General features: G+C 37.5%; 1 protein-coding gene across 1 annotated transcript; it reads left to right on the top strand.

Annotated features, from left to right (window-relative positions):
* Nucleotides 1-2305: 2305 nt before the first annotated feature.
* On the top strand, nucleotides 2306-17580 carry sh2d4ba (SH2 domain containing 4Ba; the record flags this gene model as incomplete). Its single annotated transcript, XM_079842271.1, has 8 exons — nucleotides 2306-2480; nucleotides 3210-3369; nucleotides 3536-3683; nucleotides 5535-5673; nucleotides 6100-6391; nucleotides 7414-7541; nucleotides 13458-13678; nucleotides 16619-17580. The coding sequence occupies 8 exons, from the start codon at nucleotides 2306-2308 to the stop codon at nucleotides 16709-16711; spliced, it is 1356 nt and encodes a 451-aa protein (XP_079698397.1). The 3' UTR covers nucleotides 16712-17580.
* Between the last annotated feature and the right edge of the window lie 291 nt (nucleotides 17581-17871).

The raw sequence follows: 17871 nt of genomic DNA, 5'->3' as shown, positions 1-17871 counted from the left end.
AACAGTGCTTACTGATATAAGGCACTATCATACACCCGGTGCAATGTGGCGCCGGGGACGACGCAAGTGTTTTTTGCTAGTTTCAGCCCGACGCAGTTGTCATTTTCATGTCCTGCGCCACGTTGTTTAAAAAGCAAATGCATTTGCACCCATTTGTGCGCCCATGGCCGTTATTAGATGCATTTGTATTTGTTTATGAGACATTTGTTACATTTCTTAGCATTTATTAGCCTGCTACAGTTGTTCTTTATACCTTTATAGTGCTGATCTGAAAACGAGGTGTTTGTTGACGTGTTGCTATTTTGAGGCAACTGAAACCTGGTCTTAAGTCAATAGCGCAGTATTTTTTGTGTTATTTAAAGAGTGTGTTAGTAATATGCGCCTATAGGCGGGTCCACAAAGAGCGTCACTTTGCTTATTACACACACAGGGACACACAAACATTTTTAAATATGAAAAAATTAAAGGATTAAAATGTAAAAGATTTTTATTGTGTACATAAATATGGATAGATGGATGATGGAAATCATTACATTTTATCAGAATTAGCCTACCTATTTGCAGTAATGACGAGCAAGCAGGCGTCTTTGGACGAGCAGATCTGTTTCCTTGCTCGAGAAGCATTCAGTTTTTCCCCTTGCAAATTACGCCATGTAAATTGCAAATCCGAAATGGACACTGGCTTTTAAAGGGAATGGGAGATGAGAGACTGGTTGGTTTGTTGCATGTTACGCCCAAAACACACCCATTACTCATTAAGAGAATAGGGACAACCTTTTTAAGACCACAACCATTTTTCCCACTGTTAAATTAGCAAAAGTGAATTCAGACACACCTTAAGTGCACTTACGCCGTGCGATTTAAACCATGTGCATAGATCGTTAAAATAGGGCCCATAGAGTGGAAGTGGAATTTAGGTTTTGTAACTTTACACCCTAAAGAAAGTTTCAAATGTAAAAAAGCATATCAGGAACCTTTTTAAGCAATCATTACAATAATGTGTTTATCCTTTTTTATTATGAACAGTTGAAAATGCTTGACCTTCTAAATGAAGTGTGATGAAGTGTAAATCCCAACACAGTATCTTTTTTCAGCTGTTGAGGTAGCCAGTACACTTGCATTTCTTGCATTCTTTCAAATTTAAATTTAAAAAAAAAAAAAAAAAAAAACATTTTAGTCTATTCTTTTAAGAGATGAACATATACTATCTTGAAAGAAGAAAGGAAACAGGATCTAAGCAGAATAGAGCAAGATGAGAATGGCCCAGATGCACATCAACAAGAGGATAAGAACATCGGACTCTCTAACTTGAGAAAGAGACACCTGACCGGAGCTCAGCTGACAGCCTCATTGAACATTACACACTACAGACCAGCTTTATCTGCATTAGTGAAGAGAAGACTCTGAGATACGGGCCTTTTAGAGAAAATATGACACTGGCAAATAAAAATAAAAGGGTAGAATGAGAAAAAGAACTGGATTGTGAATGACTAGAAAAAGCAGTTCCAGAAACAGTTTGATTGGAAGGTCTGTAAACAGTGCCAACACTGTTTTATTTTTATTTTTTTAAATAAATGTATCGAAATGCAGAACCTGATTTAACCAAATGCACACTGGAACAACATTCCAATCAACCAGATTTGAGGGACAAGTTTACAGTTTACATGTCAAGTTAAGGCTTACTACCAGGGTTAGGTGCTTCTACATCAGTGTTATTTACCTATAATTTCCCTCTGATTTCAGAGATAACTCATGGGTAGGGTTAGGTTAGAGGTAGTGATAGGGTTAGGGCAAAATTTTCAGACAGGAACGTTGTTCCAGGATCAACAAAATTGTTGACCCAGGAATGTGTTTAACTCTGAAAAATCAGGATGTGCATGTAGAAGTGTATTATCAGCCATCATTATAAATGTCTTTACTTTAATTTGGATCCATTTAAGCCATCCCTGATTAACAAAGTACCAATTTATTACACTTTATAGTGATTTGTGACTTTTATTCTGCATACAACCTGTAAATTGTTTTGCAACAACTACCTAAAAAACATTTTTCTAAAACCAACAGTGCCTAACACATAAAAGTCAATATAAATAAAGTGGGAACTGTGTTACAGTCTCAGGGCATTTACTGTTGAAGAATCAGTTACATTTTATATGTGTAAAACGTTGCAGGCTGTTTCAGGCAAGCATGCTGATATGGTAGTTAACGCTTCACCTTGTTTGACTTTTTTTGAAAGAATACTGCTGCAAATATATCTGGCAGTTTTCCCTGCGTGTTCCTGGAGAGGATATTCTGGCAGTTCAAAATGATGCAACAGATCTTGAGAGACATGTTTGTGGATCCAGAGCTTCTGGACGAACTTAATGAGGAGCAGAAGCAGATTCTTTTCTACAAAATACGTCAGGAGCAGGTGCGACGATGGATGGCGTGTGAGAGCCAAGAGGGAAGCTGGGAAAGTCCCCTGACCAAGGAGAGAGATGGTGGGTCCGGCAAGCAAATCTTTCCTAGCCCTACAGTGCATCCAGAAAGTATTCACAGCGCTTCACTTTTTCCACATTTTGTTATGTTACAGCCTTATTTCAAAATGGATTAAATTCATATTTTTTTCATAAATTCTACAAACAATACCCCATAATGACAACGTGAAAGAAGTTTGTTTAAAATCTTTGCAAATTTAAAAATAAATATTAGCAAATTTAAAAATAAAAAACCCATGAACATAAGTATTCACAGCCACATAAGTATTCACAGTATTCATCATAATATGAATACTGTATATACACAATGAAATCTCAGTTGGCCAGACGGTAAAACATGTTTTATGAATTGTTAAAATATTGGTGTCTGGAGACTGGAGTGTACACCTGTGCACAATAAATGAATAGTGCTCATAAACAGCTGTTGAGATAGCATTCCCATTTGAAGTAGATGTTTGGACACAAAAACAGAATTCACCTCAACACACAATATAGCCTCAGTAGATAGTTTTGATATATTTTACATTTAGCTATCATTTCTTTTGGCAGCTTCATAACCTTAGTGAAAAAGACCATATCAGTGAGTACTGTGACATGGCCAAATATATATATATGTTTATTCTTTTCTACAATATTTGTGAAATTAATGTTTGCACTAAAGGTATTAGCTTAGCAATATGCTAACAGCAAACTCTGAAACTCTGTCAAATCTGCCTTTATCACTGTTTCCAGAAAACAGGAAGAGTATTCAGTGGCTGCAGGGCAAAGATGGTGAGGTGTGGGTCTGGGTAATGGGGGACGCCCCTGGAGACAAACCATACGAGGTGATTGTCAAAGAGTTGATGGAAGAGAGAGCCAGGCGACAGGCTCAGCTAGAAGCCCAGGAGCTGTGGTGAGGATTGTGAACAATTGCATGATGTTTATCTGTATCTTTCGACTAGATTAGAAATTGGAACATGGAAACTTAAGGTTTACTTTGTTTATACTAAAATGTCATGTCATTTTTCCAAATAGATTTAGATAAAGATTTTCCACCTTATTTTTTGGCTTTTTCCAAGGCGAAAGAAAGAAGAAGAAATAAAGAAAAAGTTCAGAGATGCCATTGCAAAGGAAAAAGCACGTTTAGTGGCAGGAAAGTGGAAGGAAGAAGCCGAGGACAGAAAGGCAGCCAAACAGGAAGAGGAAAGTATACGGGAAAAACTAAAGGTGATTGATCAACAAACCCCTCAAACTTCTAACTGTGCTGCAAAATGAGAATGCACTAATTGGCCTCAGCAAGACAAAAATGGTTTCCAGTGTTCCACAAGGATCCAAACTATCTGCTAGAGAGTCATGGGACTAACTTAGCAGTGGGAGTCACAAAACAATCCATGTGATCAATTACTTGTTGGAGACCTGCACTGATGTCCCCCTTTAGGGTCTAACATTCGTTTGGTGGATGTTGTTTTCCACCAAACTCTCTGTAAATTATTTAGGTAAGTGTGTGGAACGACTGCTTAGGTTGGCCCTCTGTACTTCTATTCTCTGTACCTCCCTTTGAAAGACAGAGAACAATGAGGAAAACAACCAGGCAATCAATACTCAATCTGAAACCAACAGGAAGGCAACTTGCTGCATCAACGACAAAAACTAGGGCTGAGTGCTTTTCTAGTTCTCCTGAACAGTCTATGTATGTACTTTTGTTTGTCATGTTAGTCTTAGTTGCTTCCCACTTTGAGGCTAAATGAAACCGAAAATGTATTACGCAGAGCTGAGGCTGTTTTGGTTGATGTTGTGAGAAGTCGTGTTATAGTGTAAAAGATTCAATGACAAATAAGAGTGCTTAGGAAAATGAAAGGAAATTGTTGCCTATTGTTCTTTATAATTCTCTTGCACTTTAATCTCTTGGAAACATTTGTTTATTTTTGTTTTATATTCAAATGTTCAGAGCTCTTTTTGTTATAAGAAAAAAAATTATTAAACCTCTTATAGAATGACACCTTTTTGGAACTTTTTCAACCATCGTAATAATACTGTATACCGTTATAAAGGCAATAGTAATTATCGTGATATGAACATTTTATACCGTCACATGCCTGTTGTATAAATAAATTAGCATTTGAGATGATGTCATTGACCCAAAATCTAGATGCTTGATAATTCTACAAGCCAAAAAGCATGTCAATTTAGCAAGAAAGTGAGGGGAGAAGTAAATTAATCTTAAAGGAAATTACATCCTAAAGGCATCAATGCTGCAAGATTAGTTATTCAGAAGTTGCGGTGATTGCATCATCTTTTCAAAGAGGAAAAAAAGGAAACGGCAGAACGTAGGAGGAGTCAGGGCAGACAAGGGTGGCGGCACGACCATTTTTCAATATTCACACTGCAGATTCCCAAAGAGGCTTTGATGGTTATCCATGATTTGCAGCCTGGTAATGAGACCTTCTAAAGAAACTTGTCAAATATTAAAGAGCTCATTTATCAAAGCCCACATATCATCCCTCTTACTGGAAAGTGCTGAGTCATTAAAGTTTGAAGTGTTTCTCTCACAATACTCTTTAAGAAATCTTTTTAAAAAAACTGTTGAGGCAAAAGGTATGGAGAAGAGTGAAAAGAAAAGGGTAGCTGTCTAGCTTTTAGTTAGATGTGCTTCAGTTATATGAAGAGGCACTTCAATATAGGGCAACTATGTCAGCAAACTTGAAGTAAAAGAAACCTCAGTACTAAATTGAAGGAACAATATTAACTGCAGTCAAGTTTTTGGACTCTATAGTGGTCTGGGTGTCTGTTTTCAGATAATGCCTCATTGGTAATTACCTTATGCCAATAATTACACAGCTTAAGTATCTCAAACAACCATGCTGCCACATGTTACTGTCCTCGAGGATTAATTATTCAACCAAATGATTTCCATTTCAACACAGCTAATGAGCCACTGGTGCTAATTCATTAGTGCTGCAAGAGTTAGAACAACATACTGAGGCTAAGTAAGGACTGAGGTGCATATGATTTGACAACACACACTCTCTCTCTCTGTCTCACAAAAAAAAAAAAACTTTCTATGTTACTCTCACACAGAAACAAGAGGAAGAGGAGAGGCAGAGGGAAGAGGAGGAGATACGACGTGCAGAGGAAAAAAGAGCGAAGGAGCTATATATGTCCCTTGAGCAAGAACAAAAAAAAAATGAACAACGTGACAAAGAGTGGGAGGAACAATGCGAGTGAAGATGTTATTTCTTCATATGCATTTCCATCTGTCAAACCCTTTTTCTGCTTATTGTTTATGTTTCTTCTTTACATCTACAAAATTTGAATCTCTTTACCGCTTCAGCCTGTTGTGTAAATGTGAAATAGATAGATAGATAGATAGATAGATAGATAGATAGATAGATAGATAGATAGATAGATAGATAGATAGATAGATAGATAGATAGATAGATAGATAGATAGATAGATAGATAGATAGATAGATAGATAGATAGATAGATAGATAGATAGATAGATAGATAGATAGATAGATAGATAGATAGATAGATAGATAGATAGATAGATAGATAGATAGATAGATAGATAGATAGATAGATAGATAGATAGATAGATAGATTTTGTGACCAATCTATTCTTTCTTCTTCCTCCTCTTTAGTACGTCGCTCCAAAGCAGCTGATAAGGAGATGACACGGAAGGCTCGCTGGGCAAGAGATGAGTATAAGCGCCAGTCACTACGGGCTATAGAGAAAGGCCACGTTGCTGGCCTGAGTGGCCACTTCCAGAAACAATCCCACCGGAGACACAGTACTTTCATTGAACCATCTGCTAGTCCTGTCTCCAGCAATGAAGTCAAACCCAGGCCTGGCATTCAACGTGCAGAACCTCCTTTGTACCGCCGCAGACAAAGCCGCAGGCATAGTACAACAGCACAACCACTAATGGACAGGTAACCATTCTGTAGAGAAATAACAGTATGTGATATTTAAGGGATAGTTCACCCAAAAATTCTAATTACCCCATGATTTACTCACCCTCAAGCCATCCTATAGGTGTATATGACTTTCTTCTTTCAGATATAAGAGAAGAGGAGCTTGAGTTTGTTGCATCAAAGCTTACGCTACTCCTACATCGTGTCAAGGGGTTACTCTTTTGGCGCAAGTCGACTTGCGTAGGCCGTCTGCAGAAAGCTAGTTATTTTAGTCTATAAAGTTATAAATATAGATATTTTTCTTACAAAACCGCATCGTTTCGCATCCGAAGGCCTATATTAAGAGAGCTGATATATTTTATGATGGATGGATGGATGCACTTTTTGGGCTTCAAAATCATGTCCTTTATTCACTGCCATTATAAGGCTTGGAAGAGCCAGGACATTATTTAATACATCTCCGACTGTATTAGTCTGAAAGAAGAAAGTCATATACACCTAGGATGGCTTGAGGGTGAGTAAATCATGGGGTAATTTTCATTTTTGTTTGAACTAGAACTTTAAATAGGTTATACTATATAGTGATTTAAGAAAACTCATTTTAAATACTAAAAATGAAAAATGATAATGTACAGCATTATTTTATTTATTTTGAAATTTGCTAAAGATTACATTTAACAGTATTATTTATATATATATGTGTGTGTAATCAATTAATATCAAAATGTAAAAAATGTCTAATATCATACAACATATGGTACCAATTTAATGTGCATCCATAACACATGTGCTACAATTCCCTACCAAAGAAACACTTCAGACCAGCCAAGCTGGTTTAAGCCAGTCTAGCTGGCCACGATGGTGTTCAGTTGGTTCAGCTGCTCTGCCATCTTTAAGTCTTCCAATATAGGCAAACCCAGTATTTTTGAATAGGCTGGTGGACCAGCAAACCATCTTAGGCTGGATTAAGCTGTCTTTTCTTTATGCACCATATCAAGAGCTGTGCAGATCTGTAAATTAGAGCTCTCCTTTCCCATTAGCCCTGCATGGTTGCGGACACCACGACCCAGTTCCAGGGAGTTGGTTATTCTCTGGTTTACTGAAGAGCAGAAACCAAAACAGGCGGGGCATGAAAGGAATGGCAATGCTATCGCCCCATGGTTCCACGGTAAGGTTTCTTAATGATCTCTCTGTTGTCTCTGGTTATACTATACGATAAATTGAAATCTATTATCACCTTATAAATTGTATGGAACATAAATAGCTTGCCAATGTCGACATTAATTGCAGAACATAGCAGAAAATGACTGTGCTGTAAGCAAGTGGGAAACATGAGTAGTTTTAGCATCCCAGACATATGCTTGCACCACTCAAGCAGATAACAGAACTCTGCCCTTTTACCCTCTTGTACACACTGTCAACCAGATCCACTAGGAGAGAGAAATGGAGTATGGAATATGCGGCCTTGTTTTGAAACCAGAAACTGCCGACCAACAGATGGAGAGCAGTGGTGTGTGTGTCTACTTGTACACGGACAGACAGTAGAGAGAAATTGAGGGGAGTGCTCAATAATTCAAAGGTTTTGCTAGGCTAATTACTGGCGTGAGTCCTGCAGCTTTGTCATGTTTGATTGGGTTACAGTGTGTGACTCCTGGTTAAATGACAAGAGAGCAGATTAATAGGCTTGTGAGTGTCGGAAATTCCAACGTAATGTGGGCCACACATCAGTCTGTGTGATTCTGAATAGATGCGTCTAGATAAGAGATCCAACAATGCACACTCATTCATACCCTTACTGACACACATATACAAGCCATGGTGTAGATTTACACCAACATTGCTGGTACAGATACATGGAAAAAACATACTATACCACTTTCAACCTTGCACCTGATGACTCTTTTACAGAGATAACAAGATTACAATGGAAACAATGCTGAAATGCTTAAACTACTCTTTAAAGGTCATTACCTTTGTGAAAAGGAAGTGTGCTCATTGAATGTGTTCTTTTTACACATCTTAAAAATATATATATTTGCAGAATTAAATAAAAGGCCACTTAAAAATAGTACACTTTCATGGCTGTTTCTTAAAGGGTTAGTTCACCCAAAAATGAAATTTCTTCCATTAATGACTCACCCCAATGTTGTTCCACACCCGTAAGACCTCCGTTCATCCTCGGAACACAGTTTAAGATATTTTAGATTTAGTCCAAGGGCTTTCAGTCCTTTGAATGTAAGTGTATGCACACTTTGCTGTCCACGTCCAGAAAGGTAATGAAAACATCATTAAAGTAGTCCATATGTGACATCATTTGGTTAGTTAGACTCTTTTGAAGCGTCGACAATACATTTTGGTCCAAAAATAACAAAAACTAAGACTTTATTAAAGCAGCACTAGGTAACTTTTCAACCTTTATAATATATTTTCAAACCTCTTGTGATGATACATCGACTTACAATAGGTTGAATGACACGTCTGCCATAGCCTGACGGGGTCTGTATCGTTTTTAATCGTACTTTTAAACTTCGGGTTTCGGGTAGAAACCCCTGAAGAAAAAAAAAGAACTACAAAATTCAACTGCTTTACGGCATATACGTCACTTCCACCACCACCCCCACTTCCTTAAATTCGGACGTGCGAGAAAAACTATCATTTGTTTGCCGAATGTTATAGTCATGGCCGAAGCAGCACAGAAAAATAAGAAAGCAAAGGTTTTGTCGGAGGAAAGCAAAAAGAGGAAACGAGAAAGTGATCGGATTAAAGGCAGGACGAGGATCAACATTGGGCCAGCGTTTGCTCGTTGGCGTGAGCTGAAGGAGGAGGGGCTACATTTTTGCAAGTAAATACGTAAGAACAAAATCATATTTTAGGATACCTAACATGTCTGTGATATTGGTTTATTTGTCTTTCCTCAAGCTATAATGCAAATCGATTTTTCAAATTTGCATATTCATCTAGGGTAGCTTGATATTATAATATTGACGATATATGGTTATTACCTACCACTCAAACATTGAATTGAAGTATCATATAGATTCTGTAAAACGGGAACCAATAGACTTGGCTACTATAATGACGCTGGCTTGTAAACGTGAGCATCGCGATCATTTGGCGTTTGAAAAAAATAAAACCCATGAAATTATATTCATATGACATGCTGAAACATATGCCACTGTACCTGGGATGAAGACATTTCACACGCGACGCAAGCAGAACACCTGCATGTGAACTCCATAGACAGGTGAACTCCTCCCGCAGTGATTAGGGCTATCATAGTTGTCATGTCAACAAATGCACGTGCGATGCATCCCCTGATGTAGAATGACAGTTTACGACAGTAGTAGAGGACAATACTGTTTCTCAACTGTAGGGGGACCCCGAGAGCAAAAACTACCTAGTGCTGCTTTAAGCATTGTCTTCTCTTCCGGTTTTGTTTGAATCCGCGTTCACGACGCCACAGTGACGCTGCTGACGTAAGACGCTGTGACGTGTTATCTGGTGTATTAATAAGTGATTAGGGCATCCGGGACATGCACACTTACGCACCATTTAAAAAAAAATATGCGTCGTGAACGCGGATTCAAACAAAACCGGAAGAGAAGACAATGCTTAATAAAGTTTTAGTTTTTGTTATTTTTGGACCAAAATGTATTGTCGACGCTTCAAAAGAGTATATTTTAGTTTATGTCACAGTTATGTTCTGTTTTGTTCTAAGGACTTCCTGTTTTCATCTGTCACATGTTTCTTTGTTCAGTTTCCCGCCAATCATCTGTCCCCATGGATACTCTCTTTAGTTTAGTTCTGTTCAGCTGTGTCCTGTTAATTAACTCGTTTCTGTTCGTATTTAGTTCTCTCATTTCTTTCAGTCTGTGTTTGGTCTCGTCTTTGTATAGTGTGTTGTGTACCTATCTGTATTGACTCACCTGAGAATCCTTATTCATTAAACCTTCTTTGGAGATGTGCATTTACCTGTCTTTGCCTTCCTGCCTGAGCACACGTGACAGTTTGCCAGTACATTTGGCTGTACACTTTAACCATCTTTCAAAGAAGTAATGATGTAAAAGAAGTAACAATGTACTAAGTATGTCAAAAAAGTGATGGGCAGACCGAGGCTTCGTGAAACACTGAAACAGTTGAAGCAAATGTGTCATATTGTTTTGAAACTTCGAATCAATCCGATACCCGTCTCTACGGCGACACTTAGTGGTCACTTGCATGTGTTGATCTGAAATAACCTTGACAATGATGAAAAAAAAAAAAAAAGTTTTTAACATCTGTCTGACTACTACATGATCTTGGTTTTGTAACCTGTAGCCTCCACATTGTGGCTAACTAGGTTTTTTTTTTTTTTTTTGGTAATGAAAAAGGAACATTAATAAAATAAAGCCACAATGTGTCACATTTTTTACACAACATTTTCAATCAAATATATGATTTGCTCTGCTGTTGAAAGACTTAGCCGACTTCTTTTTTTACATATAATTTCTCCAGCCTTTGAAAAAATCCTCTCACAAGGGACACTAGTTGCTGGCATGCACAAATATTTTTTTTAGCAAGTACATACAAATGAGGGAAAATCACTGCTATCACAAAATCTCTCTCCTCTCACAAAAACCCAAGAGGTACTGCATGAACTTCACTTTTAAAGGGGAATTAGGTTCATACAGATGTGTGACTGTGTGGTTTGTTCCCGCCCCTTTCAATCAAACACAGTTTCGACATAGCCTGGTCTTACCAGACTCTCGTACATTTCATTTGTACAGAGAGTCTGGCCACTCTACATTGACAAGCGTTTACTTCCTTGAAGGCGGATACTCTTGGAGTTTAAAACAATTGGATCTTCCCAGAGCCACTCTGGATCTGCCATAACCAATCGCTAACGTTTGGTCGTGACGTATGTCATGCACCGTTCACCTCTGTTTCTTACATGGAAGTCCGTAAAAATAAATGTGCAGATTGTGCATGCCACCTCAGTGATAAAGCCTAAAACTTGTGCATTCGGATTGTGATTTATTCACAGTGGAGTTTTGAGATCGGGAACGCGCATGCTTGGTATGATAAGAATAAATGCTGCCGTAAATAACGGCCCGATTCAAATGTTTTCGTGCTTTTCTTCTTTTTATTATTTGAGTGGTGATGAAATATACTGCTCTTTTAAATACTTGCCGGCATTTAAAGAAATACAAGTCTATAAATGCATCCAAATTATTACAGCGAAGCGCAACAGCACGGTGCTCTGCAGTGGTCAAAAAGGATATAAACAGTGAATTTTGAAGTGATATATTCTTGAAAACTCAGAGATGTGGACTCGGACAGCAATTAAATTACCACACGACCTTGGTGTTTGTCTAAAACAGTAGGTAATTCGGCCGGGGATTTTTACACGGGTGGTGGGAGACGGATGGCAATAAAATCACTGACTAGCCCCTGTAAATGATGTCAACCCCACGAGAAACAATTACCGTCCGAATAGGGCTTCAGCCAACTCCTTCACCACTAACAGAGCGAGCTGGAAAATCAAACTTTTCCCAAACCCCGTGGGGAGGAGGGCCACAATATCATGGCCACCAACAAAACTCAGCAAAGATTGTTCTTGCTCCGGCTTTAACTTCTGGATACTCGGCAGTGGTACCACAACTGAATGAATGGCTTCGCTCGCATCTTTCTCCGCCGCCATTACTGAACTACAACTCAAACTAGCGCAGGACATCAACGTCATCGTTCTCAGCCACTCCCTCTGTTCGCTGATTGGACTGGTAAAAATTTGTTCGGAGAAAACCCAAGAATATACCACAGTCCCAGACGGAGTACTGAAGGAAAATTAAAATTGAGCGGAAGTACGTAGGAGGGCGGAGCCAGGCTAGTTTCGACAAGCACCACCTGGGGCACGTTCAAAGCTCAAACCGGTGCGCAACGTTTTGCTACGGTTTCCGGTTGAACGTCAAGTTTCCTGGAAACGGTGTGTAACGGTGTGCAACGGGTTTGAGATGCGTTTTTTCTCGTTTGGTGGGTGTGTCAAATATGTCAGCCCAATCAGCAGCAACATGTATATAAACCACGCAGTATTAAAGAGACAGCTCACGCAATGGGTCCAAGTAAAGATGTTTACAAATGTGTCCACTGCAGCTCGGTATACACAACAATTGAAGATATTAGAAGACATGATTGTCGTAAGAGTTTTATATATATATATATATATATATATATATATATATATATATATATATATATATATATATATATATATATATATATATATAATCAACATGATGATGTATTTATTTATATATTTAGCTTCATTGCAAGGCAAGTTTATTTATATACCAAATTTCATTTATGGTAATTGCTTGACATAAAGTGAGAAAGAAAATACAAGCTATTAAAAAAGTAAGAACTAGAAATAAAATGATTTAAATTAGAATTGATTACCAGGGGATAAAAAAGTTAAATAAATGGGATTGGGATGTTGTCTTTTATTCTGGATGGCAAAGGCAGTGATTGCTTGTATTTTGCAGTATTAAACACGTATTTATATCGATTTCATCATGCTCCGAAAATTCCTCAAAAAGAACACAAAGAATGGCCTTCTCGGCTGCCATAGTTACAACTCTTGCACCAACAGAACAGGGTGTTCAACGCAGCACCGTTTCCGTTTAAAAAACGTTTTGCAACGTTTTGTCGGGGCTGAACGCAGCCCTGATGAAACACTTGAAGCTTCATTTAGCACTAGTCACGTGACATGGGTGTTTCCAATCACAGTTCGGAACAGTGTTTGGAAACATCTCTCTTAAACACACTTTTAAGTTCAACTAATTGCATTTAATATAAATTAAAATTATAGTACAAAAACATGCCATTAAAATTCAGTTATCACTTATTATTTCCAAAATATAATTTTTTTTAAAGTATGCTAAAGTGCATTTCTTTTTCACAAGGGTAAAACAAGTCAGGATCTTTGAGGTGCTTTAGTTAACATGAGCAAAAAACTATGTGAACGTTTTGGGGAGTTTAAATTAGTGTACAGTAGGCCTACACATGATTAACTCTCCAATGACAGTTGACTGTGATGTCTATCCTGAAGGTATCATTTCTCGAGAGGACTCAGAGAGACTGCTTATGAATTCTGCTGAGGGTTCTTTCTTGGTACGGGTCAGTGAAAGAATATGGGGCTACACACTGTCCTATCGCACAGCCAGCGGTTTCAAGCATTTCCTTATCGATGCTTCTGGGGACTATTACAGCTTTCTGGGCGTGGACCAAAACCGTCATGCCACCCTTGCTGACCTTATTGACTTCCACAAGGTAAGAGAGCAGAATGGCAACTTCAGAAAGCTTTTGTGTGACATGTGTGTAAATGGATTTTTACATCAAGAATGCAAAAGATAAAAATAAAAACAAATGTCTCTACACAAACCAAAAGAAAATAGAAAAATAATTTTCATATTACTATATGAATCATTTACAATAAGTCCTAACAAGAATTTGAATGTTTTTGAGAGAAATTCCTGGCTTACACTATTAGGTTCCATCTTAACTTATATCTTACAAAGATGCGATTTTATATAGTGTATACTCTTTATTATGTACTCTTTATTATTTATTATGTACCTTTGAAGTCTGTGTCCTTTGAAGGATGCAGCCTCTGAAATGGGATACAGCTAGGGGATTTTTGCTAGCGCAAGTTTGTGCCTTTATCTCTCCTCTTCCCTTTTTGGGATAGTTCACAAAAAAATGAAAATTATGTCATTATTTACTCCCCTGCATGATGTTCCAAGCCCATATGACTGATTACATTTGATTACTTTTTTGATTACTTTTCTAAATTTCTTTTCTAAATTACTTTTCAAACATTTAAACCAAGCAGGGTTAAACTTACAGTAGTACTCAACACTGATTACTGTCAGACTTTCAAAATCCTTCATCACTTGAATTAAGATTATAATACTTTAATTTTAAAGAACAGCCACCACAAAATCAGATTTTAGCACCTCTTTTTACTTTGAGATTGTTCTGAGGTTAAATACAGATTTCTGGATGAAAATATTTTTTCATTTCCAGTACTGGAACACATTTTTATCACTTGCCATGGTGGTAACTCTCAGACAAGATGTAGCCTAAAGCTTTCAGCAGCAATGTGGATTGATGTAATTGGCAGAGGTGGTGCTCTGCAAATTCAAACAATAGAGCCAATCAAAAGCATCATAATAGCATTGCTTTACTAAACGTCCTTTAAATGACAGGAAGCATCGTGCACATCAAAAACAAAAGCAACAAATTAATATTATTCAAAATATCCTAGCATTTTACAGAAAATATTCAGATGTAACCACTTTGTAATCATTAACGTTTTCATGAGCAACTGTAATTTAATCACACATTTATTTTATAATTAATTTCCGTAATTCTGTTACATGTAACTATTTACTCCCCAACACTGGTGGCGAATCATCAGAAAACAAAAAGCTCAAAGCTTTGAGTCTCGTTTGCATTATTTACATGACTTGACAAGTTTGGTATTACTTTATGTTATATACGTATATATGGATTAGGGGAGAGCGGGGCACAACCTAACGCTTTTTGACTTTCTCAGTTTGTAAAAATCTACTTGGGGTTCAGAGTATTAATTTTTTCCCACATTAATTTCCCACATGTCTAGTACAATTATGTGGTTTTGTTTCATTAATACAGTGTATACTTTTTTCTTGATTTACCCCGAAAGAATGGAAGTGAAATATGACCAACATGCCCCATAGGTGGGGTTCATTTGGATGTAACATGACCAAATGACAGCTTCAAATGTTACATTTTTAACAAACTAAAATATTTTGTCAATAAAATACAATTATTAACTTTTTAAAATAAAATAATGGCTTTTTTTATCTGTAAAAATATACACATTTTTGAGTTTGACAACAAACACATCGCTAAACACAGCAATACAGCATATAGTTAAAAACATAATAATAATGAATCATTTCTGAACATTGACTCATTATTCACCCATTTTCTCATGGTTTCTCAAAAGAATGCATAAAAGTATAGAATACAATATGGTTCTAATAGGGGCTCATTGTAACGCATTGTCACAACGCACCCCACCTGTGTTGTATGTTGATATGGCAACTAGTAAATACACTCAGTTTCGTCATCCTGGCATGTGTGGAAAGTTTTAAACCATGCGTGTTACAACTAACCCTGTATTAGGTTGTGCCCCGCTCTCCCCTATCTATACCAAGAAAGTCATATACCTGTGGGACAGCATGAGGATGAGTAAATGATGGGAGAATTTTCATTTTAGCCAGCATTATCCCTTTGAATCAGTTCACAATTCAGTCTGAAACATTCAGAAAGTTCAGTCAAGAACTGAATCGTTTGCAACTGTTTGTCATTGAACAGAGAACAAAAAGTGGTGGGATGAAGTGACTTACAATCAAATTAAATAAATAAACTTGCAAAAACATTATTCCCGGAAGAATGTTCTCACTGAGAAGCCCTGAACTGAAGTCTAGATACATGACAGCATGTGCCACCCTTGTGCAGATACAAGGTGCAAAGTTAAACAAGGTTAAAGTTCAGTCAGTCTTGAAGTCTCTAAATGTGCTGTAATATTTGAGAAATGGATTATGAGTCAGAGCAGATTCCTGGGGTAAACACTGTAATGTAACTTGCACTAAGGCAACTTTCAATAACTATAAAGAGCTTCCTCGACATCAACACAAGCCACAAATCCCTTCAGCATACCCTGTGTAACCATGGATACGTATTTCACTGTCTGGAATGCTGTCAAAGTTGGAGTCACAAGCTGTGAAATCTCTGACTTTAGTTACATGCAAATGCAGGCGACGTTGTACAACTGTCAACAAGCGTTCCCGCTTCACGCCTCTGCAATATGGTAAAAATAAATAAAAAAATGCTGTAGAGAACCTGTCGACATATACATGAAAATTACAACAGGTTTAGCTCAGCTAGAAAAGCATGCAGAATTCAATAGCAATCACAGGATGAATAAAAAAGCAACTCAGATTTATCTTGAAACGTAGCAGTGCTGGAAACAAGGCTGCCCTCACTATTTCAGGCCACATTTGACATATGTAAAATACATCGAATGACACATAGCATGCGCATTTTTTAGCATATGATGATTTCAGGCATTTGTGTATAAGAAAACAGACTTCAAATCTTGTACTCTTGTTATGAGAGTGCACAGCACTCTGAATAATGGCAACATCTGTTGATTCTCAGGAGGAAGTCATCACGACCACAGGGAAAGAGCTGCTGCTGGAGGCCTGCATGCGGACTGGGCCCTCAGCGGACTTCGGAGGGCTTTTCCCATGATAAAGACTTCAAAGACGAATCTCTGCAGGGCCGCTAATGTAGCAGGGTGTTCGCTGCATTTCAAACATGGGCAAAAAAAAACAGGGCTTCTGGTCCTCATGTTCTGCCTCTGATATACAGTGGCTTATGATCGGGCCCCAGACTTTTTCTTTGCATTTTTTGTGCTCATGTTTGAGGAAAATATGTAGAATTCTTGTTTTAAACATGGTAAAATATTAGATACTCTACTCTTGTTGGTAGCTGACAACATTATCAAATATTTCAGAGATTTATGAGAGATTGCTGTAAGTCTCTTTATGATCCTGGCAATGGATATAGTTGACACTAACTTAATGTAAAGGAATGTCATCTTGTGTTTTACATGGATCAGTGGTCTTTGTAGTTTAAAAGCCATTTTGTGGTCTTTTTTGTGATTATTAATGCATGCAAGTCGAATGCATTCATGTAGTGCAACTGCAAGTATAAATGTATCTGAAACAGGACTATTATTTTCTGTTTTTTAGAATGTGATGAATAACTATGTAGATTAGAACCACTGTGAGCACTGAAAGAATGTATCCCAAAAAAGCACCTTACTGTGACTGGGGAAGCCCTGAAAAAACAACAACCGGAAAAGACCATTTCCTCTGTCCATCCTCTAGTCATACTGCAGCTTTTTCCATGAGGGAGATAGTCGTTCTGTACCTTCCGAAAGAAATCAGACCACCCTACAGAGGGACAATGTAATTTTTATTTGTTCTCAATGTGTTCCCACACCATCTGTCCTGCCAGAAAAACCCATAATGGGATTTTTTTTTTTATCAGGACTGATTGTCAGAAGTGTTCGATCTAATGTAGAGGTGACTGTGAAATAAAGGCCTATTTTATGTTACATTTCAGGTTTTTTTGTTTGTTTTTTTCCTGCTCCCCTGCCAAAGTCAATCAAGAATTAAAGCTGCAGGCGATTTTCTAATTGACCTCTCAGGAAGTTTCTACTTTTATTTGCTCTAGTAATTCTCCCATACTTCTACAATACTTGTAATGCAAAAAACTTTTCAATGTTTTTTATGAAAACATTGAATATGTTTTTTATGAAAACATTGAATATGTATCAGTAGTTTTCAACATTTATTACAAGAAAGAAATGTTTCTTGAGCACCAAATCAGCATATTAAAATAAT

This window comes from Gobio gobio, assembly GCF_949357685.1.
Source record: "Gobio gobio genome assembly, chromosome: 18".
Taxonomy (NCBI): Eukaryota; Metazoa; Chordata; class Actinopteri; order Cypriniformes; family Gobionidae; genus Gobio; species Gobio gobio.
The sequence above is the reverse complement of the archived record's forward strand: the minus strand, read 5'-3'. Positions and strand labels throughout refer to the sequence as shown.